We start from the raw sequence: 26,247 nt of genomic DNA, 5'->3' as shown, positions 1-26,247 counted from the left end.
TGTTGTTCTAGTAGTAAAATATGTACTGTGTATGGAATTCTTGTGTTGTAGCTTAGAGACCCCGTAGACAGTAGTGATCATCATGGATGTGTATTAAGACTCAGCCAAGCCATGGGGAATTTGACAATTGTTCAAAAGGGAGAAAGAGATCTCATTTCAGATGGAGAGAAAGGTAAGTGAAGCCTTTTGCTTTCAGCAATATGATTGTTTTGTTTTGCTTGCTTTCAGTCCAGTGGTTGGACTGTACTCCCTGAAGTTTGAATGGGAGGGGTGGCTTTGCAGACCACATTTGGATGATTTGTGTGAATTGGTATTTTAAGAGTGCAACTTATTTGCTGAAAAAAAAAAAAAACGTTGCTGATTTTATTTCTTATTTAAATGGCTATAACTTATGTTTTATATTACACAGGTATTGAGGTATTGATTTTTCAATCTTTGAACTGTTTTAAAATCCTTAGCTGAAATGGTCTATGTAACTCCAGATGTCATTGCTAAATTGGTGCAGAATAATATTGTTGTTTCACCATATATTGGTATGCATGAAAAATAAAGATGTCTTGAGGTTCATGGGGCTGTAGATCAGCATGTATATATATGACTTGTACCTTAGGCCTGACAATTAAAAAAAAAAATAAACTCTAGATTGCCATTACAACTTTTTAAACCAGTCACTCATATGGTTAAAATATACTTAATAGATGAGCTGCCTGTGTGATGCTTTTTATACTGATCATTTACTGTGATCAGTATAAAATGAATTCATGAGTGCCTTCATTGTGTTTTGACTACGTGGTCTTATTTCACATACATAACGAGCAGCAGCTCTGCTTCTAATTACTTGAAATGCTAATTTCTGATAAATGTTTATGCCACTTCTGAACTGTTTCATATATAGTCAATTTTTCATTATTGGGAGACATGGGAGTCTTTTGTAACAGAAAACCAGTAATATGACAACTGGTTTGTTCAGAGCCACCTTCTACATACCCCCTTTAGTACAGATAATATAACAGACTGTGAAGCAAGCTGGGATAGATAGATCTATCTACACTGATAGTTACGTCTATGTGGTGAAGGACTTGGGCTGAGCATACAGTACCCAAGCTGCCCTGCATGAAATCTTCTGTCACATTTGCACCCATAGCAGAGTTGGTTTGTAACCTTGGACAGTCAAGTCAGGCTTAAGGGAGTATGAACTCTGTCAGAAGATAAAGTGACTTGGCTCTAGTTTATGCCAGCTAGAGAGCTTTAGAGTACTATGGTGTATCTTCTTTTTCTGTTTTTATGTCAACAATGTTCTTTTTATGCAAGATTGTTGCTTTTTTAACGAATGTTGGGAAAACTGGGTGAGTGCTTTAGATTGGGCACATTACCTGCTGGTATCTCAGATCTCCTTCTGAGCTGTTACTCTTCAGATGCGTGTACTCCACCATTGATGGAGAGAAGGGACACTGTCTTCATTGTCTCTTGTCATGCAGGGTTCAAAAAAAAAAAAAATTGGGGAACAACTGAAACTCTTTCCAGTTTCAATTTTGGGTGTTCAGGTGTGGCACAAGTTCTTGTGTGCTTTTGGGGCTTTCCGTTGTTTTTAATTTTTTTCTCACCTTGTTCTTTGTTGTGTTCTGATCTGTTTTTTCTCTTAGTTAAGTGGCTTTTTTTATTTGAAATAGAAACAGTTCTGTGCCTTTATAGCAGTGGTTTGATGTCCAGCTATAGGCTGCTGCTTTCTTGTTACTTCGCTTCTATCACCAATGCCTTCTCTCTCCTGGATTACAGACACTACAGGCAGCATTGCTGAGCTGTAAAGAAGCAGTTGGCGGGTTTAATACAGGTTATAATGTCTGTTACACTGTTCTTAGGGCTGTTGTTTACAAGAAGGTTCCTGAGAATTTTGCAGAAACTATAGACTTCATCTTCCTTCTAACAAGTGTGTTCTTTGGGTCTGGGAGTTACTGTCGGTCATTCTTTTAAAAGCTGCTTAAATGCAAAATCACACTGAGAAAGGAGATTCTACTGTCTGCTCTGTGCCACAACACAGAACATGTTGTTGTGTCACTGACGCTGAATTCTCTCCCATTATTTTTGCTCTGAACATTTTCATCTGTCTGTTCTTCTGATCTTATGTAAGTTTTTTTCAGCTAAGACAACATACATCATGATTCCAGCGTGAGGGAAATCCAGATCCTTGGATCAGGCTAATGTCCTCTGACCACAGTCAAATAACTACGAAAAAATCTGTGTACTCCTCTTGCCTTTATTTTTATTGTCATCATCTGTTCATAGTGCTTAACCTGTACCTGTTTTCAGACATTTCCTGCCTGAGCTCATGTACTTAGCACGTTGATACTGGAGTTTCCATATATGAATTTTAAACTTTCTCTTTTGGGAATATACTGCATGCCTACTTTCTGGAAAAAAAAAGGGGGGTGGGGGTAGGGAGGAAGGGTGGGAATTAAAAAAAGTCTTAATGTACTCCAGGAAAATCAGAAGCTGCAAACTTAACTGTGTAGCTTTAGTGTTCTGTTCTTGGCTGTGGTGAAAGGAAGGCTTTTTGAGGGTGCAGAGAAGACTGGCTGGATGAATACTTTATAGCTTAGAGTGACTGTAGTGCTATTTTTATTCATGAATCTTTAGTGAATTCAGTAAACAATTTATTTCTGTTAGTTGAAGACAAAAAAAGGTTATCAGGTGATTTGTTAGCTGGAAGTACAGGTGTTGGTGAAGGATCACTGTTGGCAGGTAACTGTAGTCTTAAGCAGACAAGCACAATAAATGATTGGAAGCTGAAGCTTAATAAATTCACATCAAAAGTAAGGCAGAGAAATTATCTATGACAATAACATACCTAGAACTCTGATAGATGCCAAGCTGTGAAGTAGCTGAACACCTCTGAGGTTTTGTTTTACAGATCAGAATAGATGGTGCAGGTGGTTCCTTACAACCTTAAAATCAGCAACGAATAACATACCTGCCCTCTGTGAAATCAGTAGCAGTCCTCCACTGTAAAGGAGATTTTTCCTAAAATTTGTCTCCATTTCAGTTGAGCTGCCAGCTGCCCTGTAAACGTAATCACCAAGATTTAAGTTAAGTTTTATATACTGTTTTTCTCTTTCCTTTTGCAATTTCACATTATAGCTTGGCCTACAGTTGTTGATTCCCTGCTCTACAAAGATGAGCTTCACCATGCTCTTGGTAGGTGATATCAGTGCCATCACTGACCAGGGTAGGAATGAGTACTCAGCCTGTGGGTAAAAGGTAAGTCAGCTTTTATTCATTATGGCACAGCTCTCTAAGGCTTTCTTTTATTATTCTTTGGAGAACTGGTCAATAATAAAGTGTGGTTATACCAGTCTTAGTTCCTAGCATGTTTAAAATTTGGTTAGGTCCTTGAAGATTCTGGATTTTTGGTTTTAAATGATAAAATGAATTTTTCTGTATTTTCCTTTCTGTCTCCTCCCTTCCAAAAGGCAGACTTTATGGGTAACCAGACCACTGCTGCCTGGGACTACTTTTACCTGGAGCCAGTAGCCAGACATAGTTTCTCTCCAGTTGCCCAGCTGCAGCTATGATCAAGAGAAGCAAGGCATCGTGTGAGAGGACTTATTAAGTACTGAATAAGGGGCGAAAAAAACAATTCTTGCCATAAGAATACCCATAAGTACCCTAAGCAGTACTTCTGATTTCTGCCATTCATTCCCCATACAGCTGGAAAGGAAGCTGTTCAGTGCTTGTCAGTCCCTGGCTCACTTGGGTAAAAGCTGTTATGGTATCTGGCTGCCCAGCAGATTTTGCCTAGTTTTTTAGCTGAGAGGCAGCACCTTCATCTCCACTCCTGCTTCTGCAGAGTGTGCGAAACAGGGAGGTCTTGGTTCATGCCCGTTGTGCTGCTGTGCTTTCCATTGCTAGCAGAGCCCGGACTGTGGTCTCCCTGTCACTGCTCACCTATCATCACATCACATCTCTGGCTGCTGCACCTATCTAAGAATGTAAGGTAAAATTTGGATCATTTTCACTTAGACTGCCTGTTGTGTTGCACTCAAGGACCTATCTAAGTTTTGAAAGTGTGATTAGGGAATATTAAAAGTATAAGCACCCTTTATTTAAAAGCCAACTTACATTTTCCACATCAGTTGAGTGTTTTCCTCAGCCAGAGTCCTTAATCTTGGTTTCCCTGTCTGTATGTTTCTGGGAGTCCACAATCTCCAGCTACATGCTTTTGTGAGTTAACTTGCAAAAGGAAAAAGATAAATTTCTTACTAGTCTGAGTATATGCCAGATCACATATATATGTATTGGTAAAAGTTTCTACTCAAGATCTGACAATGGTCTAAACCCAAATCTTGCACTTGGTGGAGCAAAATGGTCTTTGATAGCTTCATTATTTTACATAGAAAATGGAAATCTTAAGCCTTTCAATTAAACAAGAGTATTTGTTGTTGCGTGGGGTAGCTATGTAGGTGATACAATCCAGTTGGATGATATCAGAAGTCATAATGGTCATATCTTACAAACACAGATTCCCGAGGACATTAGGATAAGTGTAATACTCCTGCTCTGTGAGAGTAAAATAAGTGCAAAGAACTTGTTCAGAATGCCCAAGATTCAAGAATTAAAGTTTAATCTCCAGGCTGTCTTCTGGTATTCAGTCTCAGCAAATGTGGCATTTCACATAGGTTCTTTAGTCTTCTTTATCAGCATCAGTATTACGTGTTTAGCCTTTGTCGTGGTTTAAACCCAGTCAGGTAATTCGTTCGCTCACTTCCCCCCCCTTTCTTGCCCTCCCCCTGCTCTCGGAGGGACGGAGAGGAGAATCAAAAGAATGCAACTCCCACGGGTTGAGATAAGAACAGTTTAGTAACTAAGGTATAACACAGATCACTACTGCTACCACCAGTGATAATAATGATAAAGGAAATAACAAGGGAAGAGAATACAACACCTCACCACCCGCTGACCGATAACTCGCCCCCCAAGCCCAACCAAGCTCTGACCGATACCTCCTCCAACCCTGCAGTCTCCCAGCCCTTCCGGCTAACTCCCAGTTACATCCTGGGCATGACGTGCTGTGGTATGGAATAGCTCTTTGGTCAGTTTGGGTCAGGTGTCCTGTCTCTGCTTCCTCCCAGCTTCCCCTCCTCCCTGGCAGAGCATGAGGCTCACAAAGTCCTTGGCCAAACCAAAACATCTCTATCAGCTCTGTTCCCGAGCCGAAAGTCAAAACACTGCACTGCACCAGCTACCAAGGAGGAGAAACATGACTGCTACTGCTGAACCCAGGACATTATCCACCCCTTATTCCATACCATTCACGTCATGCTCAGTTCCCACATTTTCAAAATACCATCACTCTTATCTTAGTGCATGGACCAGTCCCTATAATGCTGCCGAGTCCATCTGGTCCATGATGGCAGGCTCCATCTCTTGTAACAGTCTTCCAGAGCAGGAGAGACTGTGTGCAGTGTTCACACTCGTGAATAACTAGGGCAATAGTGTCCATTGTTAAGTCCACCCCTCGATCATGAGTCCATCTCTGTGTTGCATCTCTGCTCTGATGGCCTGAAGTGCCATGGGCCCACCAGCCTTAAAATAATTCACTGTCTCCTTAAGCAGTTTCTGCAGCTTGTTGCTGGGGACTCCATACAGCTGCCTTCCATCTCCGACGCTTCCAAAGCACTGGAGGGGCCCAGTGGACTAGATACTTGCCCATACTGTCCCACACACCCTGCCACTCATGACTGTCCAGCCTTGGGGAAAATCTCTTGGTCCCCCTATATTGTTGTCTAACCCCAGACAAGACCCAAACCTGACTCTGCTTAACTTTTGAGATCAGACAAAATGGTTGTGGGTAGAACACAGCCTGTGTGTGTGCCAACATGCCGATCCCCATCACAATCAGCAGGCAGGTCCCAAGGATACCCAAAGGCCATTCAGAGCCTTCAGAACTCTCAAACGACGCTGCTGTGCTTGTCACTGGGGCTGGTGTAGCTGCTGTGCTTGCCGGCTCTCCCACCACCAGCTTCTCTTTTCCTGAGTCCAGCTCTTCCTCCTCTGCCTTGCTGGGAAGTGCTGCGTGGTCTCCTGCATCCTCCTGGGGCTCGGCGGGTGGCTGCCGGGAAACGCTCTCGGCCGTCGCGGGGCTGGGCTCCTCCGCGGGGCTCGGCTCCTCCGCGGGGCTCGGCTCTTCCGCGGGGCTCGGCTCCTCCGCCGCCTTCTCCCGCTGCTCGGCAGCCGCTTCCTTCTGCTCCTCGACCGCCCCGGCCTCCTCCACCGGCAGCCGTCCCCTCGCGGCCTCCGGCCCCGCTCCCGCCGCCGCTTGGTCCCCGGGACCGCTCTCCCGGGCCGGTTCGGCTGCCGCCGGCTCCCGGGGCCGCTCCCCCTCGGCTCCCCGCAGCCTCACGAAGATGGAGAGTAGGGTGAGGGCCAGGACGGTGAAGAGCAGCCGGACGGCCAGGTACAAGTCCACGGCCACGTCCGTCCCGCCCTGCTGCTGGAGCCCGCCCGTGTTACAAGCCATTGCCATAAAGCACAGTGAGACGAGAACCTTAGCCCAGGCCCCATACTTGATAAACACTAACACAGCAAATACCGGCTCTACGTAAGTTACAACGGTCTGAAGCTGTGAGGTCAAGAAGAACAACTCTGATAGCCAATAAATCAGCATTGTGACGAATGACTATTAATCCAGTCAAATCTGTCGTTATCTCAACCCTTCGTGCCCCACATTGGGCGCCAAAAAGAACTGTCGTGGTTTAAACCCAGTCAGGTAATTCGTTCGCTCACTTCCCCCCCCCCCTTTCTTGCCCTCCCCCTGCTCTCGGAGGGACGGAGAGGAGAATCAAAAGAATGCAACTCCCACGGGTTGAGATAAGAACAGTTTAGTAACTAAGGTATAACACAGATCACTACTGCTACCACCAATGATAATAATGATAAAGGAAATAACAAGGGAACAGAATACAACACCTCACCACCCGCTGACCGATAACTCGCCCCCCAAGCCCGACCAAGCTCCGACCGATACCTCCTCCAACCCTGCAGTCTCCCAGCCCTTCCGGCTAACTCCCAGTTACATCCTGGGCATGACGTGCTGTGGTATGGAATACCTCTTTGGTCAGTTTTGGTCAGGTGTCCTGTCTCTGCTTCCTCCCAGCTTCCCCTCCTCCCTGGCAGAGCATGAGGCTCACAAAGTCCTTGGCCAAACCAAAACATGTCTATCAGCTCTGTTCCCGAGCCGAAAGTCAAAACACTGCACTGCACCAGCTACCAAGGAGGAGAAACATGACTGCTACTGCTGAACCCAGGACAGCCTTGACTAGCTAGCCCATGTTTCACATTCTGTGTTCTAAATACAAACACAATAAATGAGTCCCTGGGTTGGTTTGTTTTCACATTGTGAAACAAGAAAACACAGACATATGTTACTTTTTATACTATATAGGCCTTTGGTTTTCTAACTGTAGTGTCTGGGTGCTAGTGTTGTAAATAGGGCCTCCTGTAAAGCCGTATCAGAATTCCTGCTTGCCAGCGAACTGGTAGTGCTTGATCTCAGCAATACTAAATACTGATTTTGATTTATTTTTTTTTTTCCCTTCAAAGCAAGGACAGCTATTTTCAGTTACATAACAGACTTCTAATTAAGCATACAATGCCTGTAAATGGGACATTCTTCTGTGCTTTGATCTGCCAGCACAGTTTGGGCTGGGAGTTCTTTCAGCTTAAAATTTGCTGGCAACGGTATAGTTAAGTGTGACACCATCATCTGAATGTTTCCCCAAATGCTGACATTCATCTTATCTTCAAGGAGTGCTGAAAAGGGAGTGATGGTAATTTATTTTGTGGCCTGAAATGTGTTAAACATAGAGCTACAAAAATACTTGATCGTAGTTACCTAGAAGTCTGGGGCAGAATTCTGAATTGTGTGGAGCCTGAAACTCTTGAACTTTCACTTTCTGATACTCTGTCAGTATGATAGCCTTCAGTATTTTGTTTCTGTGGCACTCACACTTCAGTACAGATTGTTTCCATGGACTTAGGCAAGCAAGAAGTGCCAGTGACTGTATGTGAGGGACGTGTTGTATTCGCTTCGTAGGGCTTCGGCAATATTTGTGTGCTGTTTAATTGCTGAGACTGTTGAAACTGTTGTATAGGACTGTGGTTGTTCTGACTCTAGCAGATATCCGTGCTATAATTCAGTGATTTCTTCAATGATGACATTTTTGTCTAGCTTTTTCCTATTATAGTAGATGTATGCTCCATTGGGAAGTGCTAGGGAGCTGCTTGTTTTTTACTTTTCAAAAGTTACTTAGCATAAATCAGTTTTCATTAAAAGACTTACAGTGTGTTTGGTTGGGGGGGGGGCTTTATTCATCACCCTGTGAAATGACGTAAGATTTGGTTGCCCAGACCTATTAAAACCAAAACAAGACACCCTGCCCCGAGAGCCAGTTTTGACCTCCATTGGTTGTATGTTTCGTAAGGTCTGTCAGTTGAACTGAATATGAACTTCTCCATTATTTTGGTTTGGACTGGTGTCAGACTAATTGACCTTAAGTGGTCCTGGTTGCTGCCTTTCAGCATTGACAGGTTGTGGTGGTTTTGGTCTTTGCAGTTTTCCTGTTGTTCAGCATTCCATTGTCTTGGTCTCCTCAGCTATTCCAAGAACTACATTTTCTAGGTTTCCTGATGTATGTGTTCATCCCTAGTCAAACGTATAGCTTCGCTGGGCAATGGACTGAAAAATACATGTAAATACATCATTCTGCATGTCTGCAGGGAATAGAGCTGCCCGCCTTCTCAGCATCATCCCTGACTATTCAGTCATGTCCATCTAATCAGGGTCTTGTAACATTGCCACTGCCCAGTGCAGCATATAGGGACGTGACCCCCGTGGTCCTTAAAGATCTGCTTGAGCTGTCATCGCAGTGGGTCACAGACATTTAATCTGAGGTTCTGGATTTGGGGGACTGGGAAGACAGGAGGTTTGTTTTTGTTGTTGAAGAAGACTGGGAAGAGCATCAGGAAAACTTTGTGCTTTGTAGATCTGGCAGTGTGCCAGTTGGTCTTGATGGGCATGTGGGATTCCTTCTTTCCTTTGAAAAGCTCTTAACAGTGATTGTAGTTCTGAGGAGTTTTTTGTTCTTTTTCCCGCTGCCTGTTGTAATATTCATCATCCTTTTGTTTTGAGATGGTTTTTGAGGAGCTGAGCACAGGAGTTGCCCGTGCGTTACACCTTTCCCTCCTCGTTCAAGTGAATTTCCTGTAGTTCTGCTTCTTTGAAGGTATTGCATGGATTTGTTTACCAGCATCTCTACAGAGTACAAAGGCCTACTCTTGTTGTCACCTGTGAGGTATTTCTGCACGTATTTGAGACTTACTTTGAAAAAACCCCACAAACAAAAGACTTCTTTTTTTTTTTTTTTTTTTTTTTTTTTTTTAGTGGGGTGTTATAATTGGCCTGCTTTGAGGAGATCTTGCTTTCCTGTACAGCTCAGAACTGACTGCAGGGTTGTGGGGCTACAGAATAGTGGCAGATGGTGACATGCAGCTAATAAGCAGGGGCTTGTGCTCAGCTGTCAGTCAGAAGGCCCTAAAGCTTTTGAACAGAGGATTTTCACCCTGCCTCCTGCCAGGAGTTCAAGCCCTCAAAGTGAAAATCCTGTGAGATACCATCTTCAAAGTAAGCAGAATTAGAGGCAATTTCTCCAAAAGACTGTATTTAAACAAACCCAAAACACTGCCTAAAAGGGCATGGCTTCTTCAGATACCTGCCTCAGAAGAGCATTACACTAGTGAAATCTGACATTAACTACTGCTCACTGAGAAACACATCCAGAATCTTAATTGGGGGGGGGGGGGGGGGGGGGGGGGAGGGGAAAGGGAAGAAGAGTGATTGGCAAAATTAACTGCTGGCAGTGCTGCAGCGGTGTCTGCTGTGTTCGTGGTGACTAATGAATCTTTGCCCTCTCAGTGGCAGCAAAAATGCACAACTGCCTGGCCTCACAAGCCTAGCAATTACTGCTGGAGGAATTAGTAGGAAATGAAAGTGAAGTACGGTTCCTTGCTGCACTGAGTAACAAAAAGGAGAAATGAGCTGTACTAATGAACTGGAAAGGGTTTGCCTGCATTAAGTAGGTTTTTACTGCTTGCTGTTTAAGATTTACCTGCAAGTCATCTGGTTTTGTGCAGAGGTTTTCCTTTATTTTACAAGAGGAAAATTCCTTTTAAAAAGACAGATTACTCCCTTTAAGTTACCTGAGCTGCTCTGTTCATACACCTCAGAGAAACCCAGCCCAGGTGACTGCAGAACGCTGAGATAAGAGCTGTTGTCCAAGCAGTGTCTTGCTTTATACTCCACTTGTGTACTTGGCATGCTTGGGAACACACAACAGTGGTGTGCATAGCTCTGCAGTAGCTGGCTGGAGATGCTAAGGATCACTACATGACCAGCTCTTTCACCCTCCTAGGAGAAGAAAATAAATGTCTCCTGGTTTCATTCTCAGAACCAAGCAATAAAGACAGCTGAGGGTAGGTGCATACCCATAAGAGTTTGGAGAATGGTATCAGAATTTAGGCTGTTGTCTTCTTTTGTACCTTATGTATCCCTCAGGCTTCCTGCTTGGACTTGTGGGGAGTAGAGAACAAAGGACTTAAATTTAGTGGAACCATTTGCATGTTCTTCATAGTTAAAGCCTCACAGAGATCGGTTTGACCAAGGTCCTTTGTATATTTAAAACAGAAATGTAACACCTGATACTCTGTCAGAGCCTATCCGCAATGACGCTGCTGACAGAAACATACACGGATGTGGAGGATACTGTGATTGGCAAAAAATGATCTCTCTTCACACTGGTTTTACAAAGCTTAAGGAAAAGTCTGTTCTCAGTAAATTGCCTTTCTGGTGGGCATGGCAGAAGGCTTGAGCTTCCAGTGTCATTTTGCTTTTTCTCTTTGTAGAAACACCTTGGTTTACATTTGAAAACTCTGAAGGTCAAAGACTTTGGAGAGTTGTGTTTGTGCAGTGGCTTTGTGGAGGGACCTGGTCCAGTTTGGGAGATTTGCTCATCGTGACAGCATCAGTTCATGTGAACTACTCATTAGTGACTGAATCTTCTGTGCAGGCTGAGTGAAGTATAGGAAGTGTAAACATTGTAAGGGATTGAAAAGTAATTAGAAAATTATTTTTAAAATGTTTATGCAGTATTTTTGTTAAGAATTGCGTATTTCAGCATATGCTGCTGCCTGTGAGGAGTCTCTCACTTGTTAATCGCTGTGTGCCTCAGGTTAACCCTTGCAGCTGCAGTGACACCACTGTAAATAGAAGAAAAATGCACATTACTTTGTTTTTGGTTTGTCTATTTGTAGTACTCGTATGCAGTCATGAAGGAAGCAGCCGGAGATGCGGCGGACAGGGGGACCTCCTTTCTGGTTCTCTTGGAGTCTTGGCGCACTGGGCCTTTCTTGCTGGAGCAGAAAAAACAAATGGGTATGAATATTAGCAACTTCCTAATTCTTGTGAGTCTGTTCTCCTATGGCAGCTGTTGTAGTCCTGCTGCAGACATTCCCAGATGAAATTGGAGTTGTTGGGACTAAGGTATCCATGTACTTCTACAAAATGTAAGGGAGTTTTAGAGCAGTCTACATAATAGTTACAATTTTAATAAGACAGACTCTTCAGTAATCGACATTTCCCAATTTGAGGCAGAACTAGCATGCAAACTTGGATCGAGTCCCAAGGAGGTATGTGTAAGGGGTTTGTGTTTTCAAAACAATTGAATGCAGGAGGCAGGTATGAAGAGTAAATACATGGTAGTCATTGGCAGTAACATCTGTAATTCAGAAAATGCGTCATTTAGCTTTGTGTTTGTAACTTGGTACTTAGGTACTCTTGCATTGTACCTAAGTAATTCAGAGGGGCAGGTAAGTCAAAGCTTGCAAATAAAATACAATTTCAAAGAGAGTAACCATTTAAAGACCAGATAGCAGTCCAGTTTGATCATACATAAAGCAGCCATGCAGGTGGCTGCTGTCTCTTCTTGGTTAAATTATTTCAATACCTATCTGACTGGTTGGTCCATACAGTCATGTAGTCTTTCTGTGAGAGTAGGTGTTTTAAATAAAGTTGAAAAGAACCCTGACGCAAGCAGTTATGCAATGACAGTCCCTCTTCCCAATAAATAATGAGTTACTGAAACTTAAGGAGCAGAGAACTTTTGTGGTCTTTTGGATGCTACATAAAAATGCACACAGTTGGATGTGCATGGGAGGTAACTGGTCGGCTCCTTGTGTTACTGTGAGAGCCCTACATCAGGTCCCCCAGGAGGAATGAGGGACCAGACTTTAAAATTCTGAGATCTAGCAGGACGAAAAATGAAACCAAGATTATCTGTGTATCTGCAACTGCAGCTGCCACTGGAGGAGGAATTCCATTTCACTTCATTAAAAGGATGACTTCATTTTTGCATGGTGCACAACAGATCAGTATTAAATTGTTGGAGAGATTAGCAAACGCAGCACGTGTTCTCCAGGCTTTCTAACTTGTGCTCCTGTGGCTTTTCCAGGCAGCTCACTCAGAAACTCTTTTATTTTATAGATGAAGGAACAGTCAGTGTAATTGGCATCAGCAGCACATTGTGTCTCCTGTGGTGATGTTAAGGTGACCCTTCTCAAACACCTGCTGTACCAGTCCTGTTTCTCTCGTATGTTTCAGGAAAAGGAGGAGCTTTTGGGGCTCGGTGAATCAGGGCATCATCTTGCAGCCTGCACTGCAGGCAGCACAGCCAGTCCTTCCATGCTTGTGCCTGCCTCTGTTGTTTCAAATCGAGTCTGGGCAGAGCATGATTTTGAAATGTTAACATTGCACTGGCTTTCAGGAGTGCTAGTGGGATAGTAGGTAGGATTGTCCTGTTAAGGGGATGTTAAAGTGATGTCTTTCAGGTGATGTCTTTCAGACTGGTTATGCAGCAGCTTAGAAACAGCCGCTTTAACTGTATTGAGCCCAGAAGCCTGTGCACAGCTCTTGTTTCAGAGCAGTGTTTGGGCATCCAGGGTTGACTCTCAGGATGGCTTAAATACACCTGCACCTTGATGAGTGCATGAAGTTGCTGGTTTCAAGGAAAAGATGCTCAAAGCTACCCTGGTAACACCAAATTGTAAACTCATGTTCTGTTTTGCCTGTGTTTATGTGGTGATCCTTCACAACACTCATACTTGTCACAGGAGTTAGTGACTTGGAGGCAGCTGTGTCCCAGCCATGGCTGAGCTTTGGAAGGTTTTTCACCAGGCAGCATCTGGAGCCCAGGGCCAGCTGCTGGATGATTCTGCAGTTGATTTCCTCTGCGCTGGTGCTGAAGGCAGCAGATGCAGCTCCTGTGGCCCAGCCTGTGCGAAGGTGCACTGCAGGTGGCAGGGCTGTGCTGCCTTCTCAGGGGGAGTGTTCAGCACTGGAAGACTGGGGCTAGGTACACTCTTACAGAGTCTGTAAGCATGTAGGAGGCATTAAGAGAGTGCCTTAATCTCTGTTGTAGTCTACAGCTGTCACTGTACCACTTTCAAGCTGATCTAATGAAGGCCCTGGAGCAGTGACTAGGGCCCTGTTAAAACAAATCTCTTGTCCATGTCTCCATGTCTTTCCTCCACCCCTGCAACCTAAACCAGACTGAGTTACCCAGCGACAGGGGAGGAAAAGGAGTTAAAACATTGCCAGATGAGACTTCACTCTTCCTCTGAAGGGTGACATTTCACATGGGTAAAACTAGACATAAACATTTTCTCACACTCTTTTAAGCACGTTTTCTTTTTGCATCCTTCGGCCATGGCAGTTTCTCATTCAGTCACATTCTGTGCCATGGAAAGGGAAGCATATGTTAAAATCAGGCAATGGTGTTATGCAATGCAGGATTCTGAGAAACACAGGTGTTTGCTGAAGAGGCCTTCCCAGCACTGCTGACAAACATTTATGGGTGCAAAGATTAGGTCCACTACCTTATGAATTACACAGGAGTGTTCAGGTTTTGTTTCTGATGTTTGCTTGTTTTTCCCTTTTAGTCAAAATCCCTTCCTAGTGGCTGCTTTTGGAGCGTGCTCTCTTACAAGGCAGGCTAACCACCAGGCCTTTCAAAAGTTTGGACGTTCAATGACTGCCTCTGACATGGTTTCAGAAGTTGGAACAGCTTTTAACAAACTTTTTGAGACCTGAAGCCAAAACGGCAGAGAAGGAGAGGACGAGCAATGACTGCAAGAGTTTATTACATTTACCATAGAATTCCCATAAGTAGTGCACCCTTTCAAGTGCTGTAGCAGCATTGGAATGCTAGGTAGATTTTTTTTTTTATTTTTCAGAATAGAAAAATATGATCAATGTAGATATTTTTTAAGAGTTTGGGATACAAAAATGTTTTGGCTGGAATAAGCTGTAGTTGCAGATCTGTTATAATATAATAAAACTAAACTGAAAGTATTCCTCTGTTCTTTTTGATAGTTATTGAGCAATAACTAAAGTATGAACAGCAAAAAATAAATGCACTTGGTACTTAGATAAAATTCTTCCACCAGCTCAGCTGAAGTTCTTGGATTGCACCAAGCTTGTCATGTTTTCATTCTTAGACCCTCTGTCTAGAATTAGTTACTGCCCTTCATTTTTGCCATGCTAGTATATCAAGCAGCAAAAAGTAAGCCTCTTTGGAAAGGGAATGCATGAGAGTTGCTGTAGATTTTGAATGTAATTAGTTGCCTTTTCCCGTTCCCGGTCCCAGAGGCAACGCTTATTTTTCAACAGGACACCCGCTTCCTACAACATCTCTGAGTGGGTGGGTGTTTGTTCTTTAAAAGGTTGCCCCATCTCAGAACAAGGTTGTACTGTAGGTATCTTAGTGTTAAACAGTAATTATGTTACCTGAAAAAAATGTTTTCTATTCCTTTAGTTGGCCTTGACTCATCTAGAATTTGGTATGATGAACTTTTGTGGAATTACCATTTGGAGAGGTGCTAGGCAGGATAAGAAACTCGGTGATTGCTACCTGAACTGGTCAGCCTCTCAGCAGTCACAGAGAAGTGAAGTGTTTTTAGAACTCAAATGGCCTGCTGAGTTAGAGCTCTGAGAGGACCATCACATAGGTTCACAGGTGGGTATCCACTAACCAGCAGGAGTATGAACTGCAGACACAAAGGGCAGCCAACAGTGTGTACCTGTGCCTTCTTCTAGGGGTATGCAGGCAGCCATACCCTGCAAGGCAAAAGCTGGCATAGGAAAAGGGTGGTTGGTGGTTAAGCCCGAGTGCAGTGCCTGGGTTTAAGGGCTTTTGGCTCAATCCTTAGCAAGACAGACAGGATCTTTAGTAGTTAAGGCCATACCTCACTGGCAGGGCAGAGGAGTGTTGGGTGTAAAGGGGAAGCTGCATGCAACTTTGCACAGTATCATTTCTTAAACATTTGGAAATACAGTCAAAGCTTGCAGGGATAGAACCAATATGGAGAGAGGAACAAGGTCACGTGAAGTATGTTTAAGTGTGTACTGCCCTTAAACCTATAGTCTAGCTCCAGGTGTATATACTTCTTAAAGTGCAGGAACAAGCATATGCATCTTAGCTACTGCAGTAGATGTTCTGTATTCACTGCAGCCAGTCTTTCCCAGTGCTCTAGCTCTAGGCTGGCATATGGTGCCATGCTACTAGTCAAAGAGCTTTCTTGTTCCTTACAATATCTGCCCAGAGAAAGCACCTGGAACCAGAAAAGCTGCTCCAAATATCTGCCCTCAGCCCTTATAGTTGATATTTCTGGATGCACTGTGACTACTACCTCACCCCAATGCATTTTTGTTTTTTAAAGCAGTTTCCTATTTTTTAAAATAGTTTTTGAAATGTTTGCTCACTTTGGGTCTATGAGGGTTCACGGACTGTTTGAGATTAGAGTAACATCTACTCGTAAAAGATGATGGATTTTGGTGTTTAATTTAAGCAGTTTTGTAAACTGTCTGCATCTCAGGGGAAATAAAGCTACTATTGTTTTTTCCCCCTAAAACTATTTGAGAAGCCTGACTCCTTTAAATAAAATCAGAGTTAAAACTGATTTTAAAACAGCTACTGGATTTCTTTTAAAGTGAGCGTATTTTTGGTTTTGTGTTTAGAACATCAGTGGTATTATCATTTAAATGGCATTCGTAAGGCAAAGTCAGTCAATTACCAGACCTCAGTAGGGGTTTCAACCTGTGGTGTTGGTTTTAAATCTACACAGAAGTTGTAACTCTGTTCTTCACTACTGTATACGTATTGTTACGATTTTTAAACATGCTGGCAATGTAGCAGTTTCTTCTGGTAGGAAATAAACATAATAGCAAAGTGACTCTGTGTACCTTGTTTGGTGTGTCCCCACAGCAGCAGAGCTGTTCACCATTTGTTCCAGTCTGCTAGAGCGATACAGCTACTACCACATGTAAAGTACTAACAGAATCACATGAGCATCTGGCGAAGTGCTGATGAAGACACCCGTTTTCCGTAGGAATAGCTATAGCCAGAAAGGGAGCAGAAAACCAGCTACACCTTTTGCTCTAAATAATATAAAAGAAAGCCTTTATCCTATTGAACAGATCACTTGTGTGAACTGTATTTCCAAATGAAATTCCTTGTAGCGGAAGCAGTGTTCTTGTTCTCTGTTCATAAACCAGTAGGTAAGTACAAGCCCCATGTACACTCAGGTCACCTCGTGTAAGACAGGCCTCTCTTTTTAACACAAACATGGCAAAAGGGGGGAAAAAAGGTAACTGAACAGGTGATAACAACTCAAAACACACTAATTCTATATCTTCCCAGTTGTGATGGAGAGACCCTGAGCATGCTGAATTCCCAGTGCTAGGAAAGTCTTGATGTGTTTTCTCTGCAGAAACAAACTAAAAAGCTACCAGGCCTTACACGTAACTGGATACAATCATAGTGCAGTTAAAAGATTTCACAGGACCGAAACAGCAACACAGCAGTAAGGAAATACGTGAAGGCCAAAAGTGTCACCTCCTTCTGTCTGACAGGAAAGCACATGTTTAAAACATTGAACTAAAGTCTGTTTTGAGGGTGAAAACGCTTGAGTTCTCACCTCTGTCTTCACTGTGTTTTAATTCCCAGTGCCAGCTGAGCAGAACAGGGTGTGAGGGCAGAACACACAGCACGAAGGGCTGGGGCAGTGCCTGCGTTTGAATATGCTGAGGCCAGCGTGAGGCAACCCAGCAGGCTCCTGGGCTGCCCTGTGGTTTGAATGCTTCCACATACCAATTGCAAGTCCTCTGTTTATTTACCTGCTACTAGTGTCAACAGCTTTGCTCAGATTATATCATTCCATTCTGGTCCGAAGGTTTTATTTGGAAATACTAGTATTTACAACTGTTGCCAAAGCAGCTGAAATAAAAAAAAAAATTCACAGATCCAAGAACAAAGAATCAGCTTTTTTCTTGAGCCTGCTGCTCTGCTTGCCCTCCTCCTTCCGCCATTTCCCACGTTGAAACAGCAGCTCTGTCCTGTAAGAAGGAGTGAGCAGGTCAGTCCCAGCAGTCTGGATCACACGGGTATCACATGTGCAGGTAGTTGGAGGCAGAGACTTGTAACGAAGCTCCATGCAGCAAGCTGTTCATCCCGTTAGGTAATGGGAGGTGGAGATACCATCTCACAGGAATGCAGCTGTTACTAACAACACCCAAAGCTGTCAAAGCCAGACAGTTCTCCCCAGTTAAGGAAAAAAACCCACAATAGAAATGTCACCTCTTTTATACGGAATGCTGCAGCGGTGTGTACTCTGTATCCTATGAATAACCTCTGTTAAACCCAGGCAATCACACTGTCATGTTTAAATGGCTCATATACATGGGAAACAGCTCTTCTTTGACAATACATGAGAAGGTACTGAGTAACTTCTGAATTTCAGGATAATAGCCTGTTGCTGTAAGTATCTAATGCAATACTGTCGTATTTTTGACAGTATTACAGTCAAACCATTTCCAACTCAAGATCCAGAAGTTCAGCGGCAATTGTTCACAATAGAAGTTAATGTACAATGTTACATGAGCTCTGACTCATGAGAGAGGCTGGAATACAGTGTAGAATTTTCTTCAGATTAAAGTGAAAACTGGTTTTGATGCAAAAATGCTCAATAGTACACCTCACTTGGTAGCACAGATCAGCTCGCATTTCAAGGACGCTACTGCAATGTAAGAAGACCGGTGGATATTTTAATCTGTTTGTTGCAAGTTCTCTAGCTTCAAACAGAAAGTCATCTGCATTGAGCAGCATGAGAAGAGAAACCAGTGTACAGAAATCACAAGCTTACCTGCTGAAGGAGAAACTGCCCTTGCTACAAACCTGATTTTTAAAGGAATTAAGTTACTAGCATTCTCTGAGCTGCCACTCACACCCTACACCAGCCAACTTCTCCCTGCCCAGCCCCAAACCAGGGGTTCATAGTCTGCACTGGGCAGAGATGAGGCCTGTCTGCTTCATCTGCTCTGCGGCTTTTCCTCCTGCACATGGACTGACCTCAGCTGCACAGGACAGATGTGTATCATGTGCTCATTGTGGGGTTCATAAAAGTTTCATGAAGATCAGAGGCTGGGTAGACAAGAGAAATTCAGATTACTTCCTCAAGCACCTACAAAGCAAGCAGGACCCAGTTGCTCAGCACTGCACTAGCACAACATTTTCAGCAGCAGCCAACCCACCCAGCCAGGCAGACTTGTGCCAAGCATGAGGGTGGCAAGGGCCCTGCCTTGGGCAGGATTGGGTCATGTCACATCACTCAGTTTGCAGGACTCCTCTGGCATTTGCAAAGGCAAGATCTGGGCAACCTCCACAGCACACCTTCTACAGGATCAGCAAACAAAGCAGGAGCAGAGTTTGGGCATGTGGTGTGTGTGCTTGTAGGTGTGTTTTGTCTTCACAAGGAAACTATTCTGGGACAAGCAGGAGACAGATTATGCCAAGCTCCAGGTTATTAAAAAAGACAATTGAAATAACTGGAATAGGCTGAATCCTGACTAAGGGCAATTTCCAGGAGGTTATTAAACATCTGTAAATCCCTTCAAAAACAAATCTGCAGAAGGGTGGAGGTGGGGCTGCAGCTGTTTTGCCAAACACATCAAAAGGGGATCACCTCCAAGACACTATCTCAGTGCAGTTGTTTGGATTTGCAAACTTTCTTCACAGGTAAGTGGAGCGAGGATTTAGCTACGTACAAACAAGGAAACATGTTCCAGCTTCCCACAGTCTTCCTTTGCTTTCACAGCTGTAGCTCACCACTGCTGCACTTGGCCCCTCACCCCAGTTTGTTTCAGCACACTCCCTTTCATCTGAGATCATGAGGCAGCTGACCACACTTCATGTTTGGATTTAATAGGTGTGCTAACAAATGACAGCTCTCACATTCAGCAGTTAAAGAGGATGAATGCCGTCACTCCTTAATATCACTGTGCTTTACATCCTCCCATTGGTAAAACCATGTGAGAGAAGAAGCAGCAGCTTGGGGGGAGGGAGGAAGATGCTGGAGGGAAAGTGAGAGATTACTCTGTACATAATGAGTGACACTGACCCAGAGGCCTGGAGCAGAGGGGAGGAGGGCAGTGAAACAAGAGGAACTGACAGAAGCAGCACCTGTTAAAGCAGCAATAGAGCACACGGAAACCAGGAGGAGACAATAACCCAGTGAAGGGATTTCTCCTGACTAGGCACCACCATTGGGGTAATGGAAAAGAACAGTGGTATTCTTTATAGGCCAAAAGCAGGAAGCAGGCTGGAGAGAGGAGTGGCAGAGGAATCTGGCAAAGTACTTATGGCACAGGAACAGGTGGGAATGGAGATGGGGAAAACAGACACTTTCTCATAAAGACCTGAATGCATGGAGGGTAGAGGACCGGCACTATTTTCGTAAGTCATCTGAGTTTACTTTCCAGGTCCTCTGCAATCATTTCAAAGATTACACACATTACTCATACTTTTCCTTCTGGATTGAGCTTGGGAAACGGATTTCTGAGCATTATGGGATTCTCAGTGGCTAAACAACACACTTTAGTAACTGTAGAAGTAATAGTAACTACATTGAGGTTGCATTGAGGCATGAGGCTGAAGGGGAGCAGAAGACTAGCAGTGCAACCAGGCAAGGGTTTAACTTGACCACCTGCTGATGCAGTCACACAGCAAGCAGGGTACAACACCAAAAGCTGCTGGAGGGGCACAAGGGGCAAAACCAAATGTTGCCTTAAAAAGTGAGTAACGGCCTCAGGCAGAGGGTTACTTGTACCTTTATGTGGATTCCAAAGGCAACAAGGTCTTCACGCAGACTGTCGCAGGCCTCCAACAGGGGTCTTCTCTCCCGCATTAGCTGCTGCCTCTTTTCCTTCTCTTCCGGTTTTGATCCTTTGGCTCCTGCATCACCCTCCACTGATGCAGTCCCTGCTGCCTCCGGCAGAGCAAGTGCATAATGACGGACCTTTGTGCGGAACTGTACGAGCTCATCAATGACATTGGAGAGCACAGCAGAGTTGTCCCCTCTCAGAGCCACCTAGAAACCAAACAGGTTGATTCAGAAACATCTGAGAATGATTTATAGGCTTTAAACTGAAAGAGGATCGACTTAGATTAGGCATTTGGAAGAAGTTCTTTCCCATGAGAGTAGTGAGTCACTGGCACAGGTTGCCCGGAGGAGCTGTGGCTGCCCCATCCCCGGCCATGTTCAAGGCCAGGTGGGATGGGGTGCTGAGCAGCCAAGTCTAGTGGAAGGTGTCTGCCTGTGGTACGGGGTTGGAACTAGATGCTAGATGGTCTTTAAGGTCCTTCCAACACAAACCTATATGATTCCGTGATTTAAAAGTCAACCCCAACTTAGTAGCATACACTGAGGCCTCATCACCTCTTTTGGTTGTGCATCTTCCATGCATTGGTATGTTTAAAATGTAACAATCTCATTAATGCTAGACAAAAAAGTTAGAGTGGAAGTAGTTAAACATATTCCTACACAGGAAAGTGTCTGTTTTGGAGCTCTCATATGAATATAACATGCTTCATAACCCAACTGTGGAATTCATTGCCACAGGAAACCTCTGAGATGCCCAAAGCATGCATAAGTTAAAAAGGAATTAGACAAATTAATGGGAAAAAGGCTGATAACAGCCAAATGACACAGAGGGAAGCCCAGCCACCAGCTCCGCTGGCCCCTCAGCTGAGCTACATCTACAGAGCTGGAGAGCACAGCAGCCCCTTCCTCTGTCTTTGAGCTCCAGACCTTCTTCAGGAAACACAAACCAGGAAAAGTAAGTACTTCGGCTTTAAGTCTCTAGGCTATCCTTTCTCCTTGCATCCATAGGAAACCCCCCCCAAGTCCACAGAACTTACCTGATCCACCTTATCCAAAGTTCCAGCTATGCCAAAAAGACCTGACCAAGCAGCAGCCATGGCACACAGTGAATGTTTTCTGGCTACTGCCTGGCCTCCTCCTTCCCTCAGCCAGCTCCAAGCTTGCTCAGCCTCCTCTGGCTTGGCAGAGTCCTGCTGGTCAACACCATGGGAAGGGAATAGGCCTGCTTCTCCTTGAGGGTCCCACTCTGATGGCTGCCAGGCCGAGGGCTCAGGTGCTAGCCGGAGAGGACAGCTCTTTGGCACTGACACAGCCCAGCTCCCACTCTCAGCAGACACCATCCCTGCTCCTCATTACAGGCAAACTCCTAAGCGGGAGGAACAGGACAAACCTCCACCAAACAAGAGAACGCCGCCGCAGCATTTTATCACCAAGGCACAAGACGGGGAGCAGACAATGGAGCAGTGAAATGTGAAGCACACCAAGGCCGGGGGGCAAAGCTGCCGGCAGCAACACTCGACTGGGAGCATAAGAGCAGCTGAGTAATTAAAGCTAGAGGGGACGGTATTTAGTCACTGAACAGCAGGATGGAAATGAAAGGGAGTAGTTTCAGAGGTCACTGACTGAAGCAAACAAAGAGGAGGAGGAGGTGGTGAGGGGGAGGCTATTGAAGAGATGCTCAGTGCTCTCCATAATCGTAAGAGGCAGCAAATTCCCCAAACTTTCAGAACATGTAAATGTACTAAAGAAGTTTGAGATTGAATAAGGTAATTTAAGTGCCAGAAATGCTCCATCGTAACCTGGGGCAGGAAAAGTAGCAGGATAAATGCTTAAATACAGAAGAGAGATGAAAGACAAATGAAGAGGGGAGCAGAAAATGCACCTCTACAAACACCACTGCCAAAGTTCCAACCAGGCACCTACTCTTAAGACAAGGCAAGATCCTCTAAAACGATGGGAGAGTTAGGACATGAACTGATCCAATTTCCACATAAAACACAGTGTAGCGTCTCAGGGCTGATATGCAATTTCTCCTCCTGCAGAGCCGACCACTCCGAAGAGCTCCTAAGAATTTTATATGGAAATTGGGTCCTTGCCTACCCCACCTGTTTGCCACCAGCTGCATCCACAATACAGCACTCCTCAGCACACCCAAACCCCTCACCTTTGCTCCCCAGCTCTAAAACAGGCACGACAGTTTCCACCTCTCATCTTTTCAGACAGATTCATCTTACCTGCCTGTGGTTGTCCAGGCTTCTTCTCTTGCCAATGCAAAGAGACAGGCAGCCTTATTTTATACAGCCACCAGGTTAAGATGAATCGTTCCTTAGCAGTGCCTCTCTCCACCGACTACTGCAGAAGCACAGGCAGCTACATTAGATGCAAGGCTCATTAGCAGAGATGAATCCCATCCTAGGAGCAACACAGACCCCACAGTCTATATGCAAACAACTAAATGAAGAGGGCCCAAATACAACTCTCTGCATTAAGCTTTTACACAGGCAAGCTAGCCCCCTCCCAGGCACCCCACAGATTAGGACCCACAGTGATCAGGGACTGCACTCACAAGCTGCATGCCTGGGGCCACCCAACTAAAACGCAAGAGAGGCTGGATGCTGAGCTGTTGTAGATAGTCTCAGGGTCAGAGAACAATCCCTTCACTGTTTTATTTACTAGCTTGTGGCATCCCACAGACCCTTCTGATGAAGATTTTGATTGATTCATTTGCTAGAACCACCAAGGGACAGAACAGTCTGACAAGATCCTTCCTTCCTATCTCTCACCAACGCCTTCTGGTGACCTTGCTGCTCCTGAGAAACCAGCACAGCATGCAAAAAGGAAAGCATTCACACACTTATTTCAGCAAAAATAGAAGTGCAGTAGGCACCTTCATACAGACAGTCCAGGGGACTCCAACTGGATGGCTCATTTGCCATCCAACGTACGTCTGTAAGTGTTTAGTACACCACTGAAAATTAGCATGACAAAACATGGGTTATGAGGAGTTACACACAGCCAAATCACATCCAACCACTGTTACAAAAGAAATTTTGTGGGAAAACCCATAAAGAGGCAAAGTAAATAAATACTTTTATTGCCTACTTTCAAAGTGTGAATAACTTTAGTTGTGTTTTCTTATCCTCTTCTCCCCCTCCCCAGAAGAAATCTTTGCATAAGTTTCTCTAAGGAAATTTTCCAACTTCTTGGTATTCAGCTCCAGACCCAAGCAGAAGAGGAGCACAGAACAGTCGGCTTGTCTCTAACACCTTGTGTCATTTTAAGCGCTGCCTTTCCATACTTCAGGGCATCACCTCCATATTTATAACTCTCCTCCCTGTGCAGTACTTTGCTTTGAGCTTTTCTCTCCCCCTTTTTTTTCCTCCACATTCCTACCTTTTCAAACACTAGAGGATATGCACGGTATTTCCAATTATAGGCCCTCTCTGCTGCCCTCCCCTCCCCGCACCATGGCTTTCCGCCGGAGCTGGACCCTGGCTCCTGCTGTGCAGGGAGGTCACAACCACAAATACATAAATATTCTTATGGCTATAAAGTCAGACTGGGTACAACCATCACAAAGAAGAGGAAGAGCCAGTGGAAAGCCAGGCACGTAACAGGACCAACTCAAAGGCCTCCAAAGCTAACTTCTTCTCATTTCATTCCTGACTTTCATTTCCACAGCACAACTGCTGCACAAGTCACATGGGAGTACCTCTGAGAAGAAAAAAAGCCCTTACTTTGTTCCATCTGCTCACATGCTCTCCTCAGACATCACACAGAAACTGCAAGCGGTGCAGAAAGGTTTACTAAAGGTTTACTAAAACCATAAATAACTTTGTTATATCTGATGCTTTCAGAAAGCATTCTATAAAACGTAACACTGGTGTTGGTACCATATACTAGTACACACAGAAAAGATGTTTCATACCTCTCTTTCTCCAAAGGACATCCCAAGGGCATTAAAAAAGCCTTCTATATAGGAAATAATGCTTCCATACACAACAGAGCTTCTAGGAGATCCAGCATCCTGTTTGAAAAACACTCAAAAGAGATTGTCCAGTCAATATATGTTACAGAACTTGGCATCTCTCTCCAGCCTAGTCCACAAGGGAAAACTGTTACTAATCATATAGATTTACGTCCACCAGTATCACCTACCCAGACAGGGACTTTTACAGAGATATAAAAGCATCTCACAACACAAAGGGAAAAAGACTTAAGTGAACGGGGAGGGGAAGAGTTTATCACCAGCATGCCCAGCAAGGAGAAGAGATGCGTGAAGCTGCCATGTTATTACATGCACAGTCAATTAGACCTAAAAATAGCACTTCTGGGCATGAAAGGGCTGTGTGTGTGAAAACAAAATAAAAGAACAAAACCCCAGATTCAAGGGCAGCTATAAAACAAATGGTTAAAAAAAACTCAACAAATCCTTTTTTTGAGTCTTATTGATTTAAATAACATGAAGGCTGCTTTGAGATAGCTTATGGCTTATCTTACCACGCCCTGGGAGCACCAGCAACCACCAGCAGCAGCAACAGAATCGTGCTTTTAACACCACATGCATTTCTTTCTTTCCTCCATATTTATTTCACACACACACACAAAATTAAAATCAAGATTAAATGACAGACCAAGAAGCAATTTCAGGGACTAATCTCTTGCCTGATAAAGAGAGTGATGACACACACAACCAAATTAGCAGCTGGTACTAGATTTCATCCAGTACCTCCATAAGGGCCTAAAATCATAGAATCACAGAATGGTTTGTGTTGGAAGTGACCTTAAAGCTTATCTAGTAGCAACCCCAATGTCATGGGCAAGGACACCTTCCACTAGACTAGGTTGCTTGAGGCCCCATCCAACCCAGCCTTCAACACTGCCAGGGATGGGGCAGCCACAGCTTCTCTGGGCAACCTGTTCCAAAATACAAGGTAAGATAAGCCATAACCTAAAGTTTGAAAAAGATCTGAACTAGAAGGAGCTGAAGCAGAGCACTGAGGGGAAGAGACAGGAATGTACCAAGGTAAGAATGGTAAGAAGGTTAGGGAGAGGAAAGAGTAGTTATGTGTACGTGAAATTACTACACCGTTCTTAAAGGCAAAACACTACACGCACAGTCATTAAGAGGTAACGCTCAGGCAGCTGGGCTGCACCCTGGAAAATTCCACCACAGCAACCAGAAATCCGAGTCAGCTGCCCTGCAAGCATCCCATCCCATTCTCCAGGAAATGGCTGACAAAAGGAATTCAGGGGAAACAAGCAATGCCTGGCAAATGAGGCTACATGTATTTAGGAGTGCTAACGCTGTTACAGAGCCCTGCTGCAAACTGGTTTGGGTCACAGATTCCCTCAGAGAGTTGTTTTGTAAAGATAAGGCCAAGGACAGAATGTAAAGCCAGAGCCAAAACAGGACCAGGAGGAGGCAGGATTTCTAAACCAACAGCCTAATTCTCTCTTAAAATCAGGTATTACAACGTACTCAATGCTCCTTTTACAGCGCAAACATGGTTAACATGAGGACATCAGCAATAAAGCACCGCAGCAACAAAGCTGAGCTGCTCGCCTTGAGCAAGAAAGGGAGCTGCTGGTGAAAGGAGACCCAGAAGTGCTTCAGACAGTGTTTGCTGCTCAGGTCTTGTCTCCAGACGCTTCCTTTGTGTCAGCATCGAGAGGTCTTAACAGGGTCTCAATTTGCCAAAACCCATCTGAAAACAGACTCCTGCAGGCATGCTGCGGCCACAGCTATAATCTGCCTAAGCCACTCAGTCCCCAAAGCTGAACTCACCACTGTGACTGCCCCATGCAGCTGGGACTGTCTGCCAAAGCACCCCCCTCCCAGCACACCCCCCCCCATTTCCCAGTTTAGGTTGATTTCTGTGCATGAATATTATGCAAAGAAGCAGGGTAAGAACATAAAACCAGCAC

General features: G+C 44.4%; 2 protein-coding genes and 1 long non-coding RNA gene across 14 annotated transcripts in view; 1 reads left to right on the top strand and 2 right to left on the bottom strand.

Moving 5' to 3' along the window:
• The window catches only part of NAXD (NAD(P)HX dehydratase), a 53,106-nt gene extending 36,771 nt beyond the window's left edge, over positions 1 to 16,335 (top strand). For all 8 annotated transcript variants that reach the window (XM_061472771.1, XM_061472764.1, XM_061472766.1 and 5 more), the window contains 3 exons: positions 52 to 172; positions 11,362 to 11,482; positions 14,044 to 16,335. In XM_061472771.1, coding sequence (XP_061328755.1) covers positions 52 to 172; positions 11,362 to 11,482; positions 14,044 to 14,194 — 393 coding nt within the window. In that variant the 3' untranslated portion in view covers positions 14,195 to 16,335. The remainder of the gene's footprint in view (positions 1 to 51; positions 173 to 11,361; positions 11,483 to 14,043) is intronic.
• LOC133279253 (uncharacterized) lies at positions 1,605 to 3,165 on the bottom strand. The gene is made up of 2 exons (XR_009746825.1): positions 2,969 to 3,165; positions 1,605 to 2,408 (listed from the first exon to the last, which is right to left on the bottom strand). It is a non-coding gene; the product is annotated as an uncharacterized LOC133279253 (long non-coding RNA).
• A 986-nt stretch (positions 16,336 to 17,321) lies between the features above and the next one.
• The window catches only part of CARS2 (cysteinyl-tRNA synthetase 2, mitochondrial), a 34,215-nt gene continuing 25,289 nt past the window's right edge, over positions 17,322 to 26,247 (bottom strand). For 4 of the 5 annotated variants that reach the window (XM_061472759.1, XM_061472762.1, XM_061472760.1 and 1 more), the window contains 3 exons: positions 24,248 to 24,346; positions 20,266 to 20,526; positions 17,322 to 17,497 (listed from right to left, as the gene is read on the bottom strand). In XM_061472759.1, the coding sequence (XP_061328743.1) occupies positions 17,420 to 17,497; positions 20,266 to 20,526; positions 24,248 to 24,346 (438 nt within the window). In that variant the 3' untranslated portion in view covers positions 17,322 to 17,419. The remainder of the gene's footprint in view (positions 17,498 to 20,265; positions 20,527 to 24,247; positions 24,347 to 26,247) is intronic. The other variant, XM_061472761.1, reaches the window with a different exon arrangement.

This window comes from Pezoporus flaviventris, unplaced genomic scaffold (genome assembly GCF_033815535.1).
Source record: "Pezoporus flaviventris isolate CSIRO_AGI_PZ_B2104156 unplaced genomic scaffold, CSIRO_AGI_Pfla_v1 ptg000072l, whole genome shotgun sequence".
Taxonomy (NCBI): Eukaryota; Metazoa; Chordata; class Aves; order Psittaciformes; family Psittacidae; genus Pezoporus; species Pezoporus flaviventris.
This window is presented reverse-complemented; position numbering and strand designations above follow the sequence as displayed.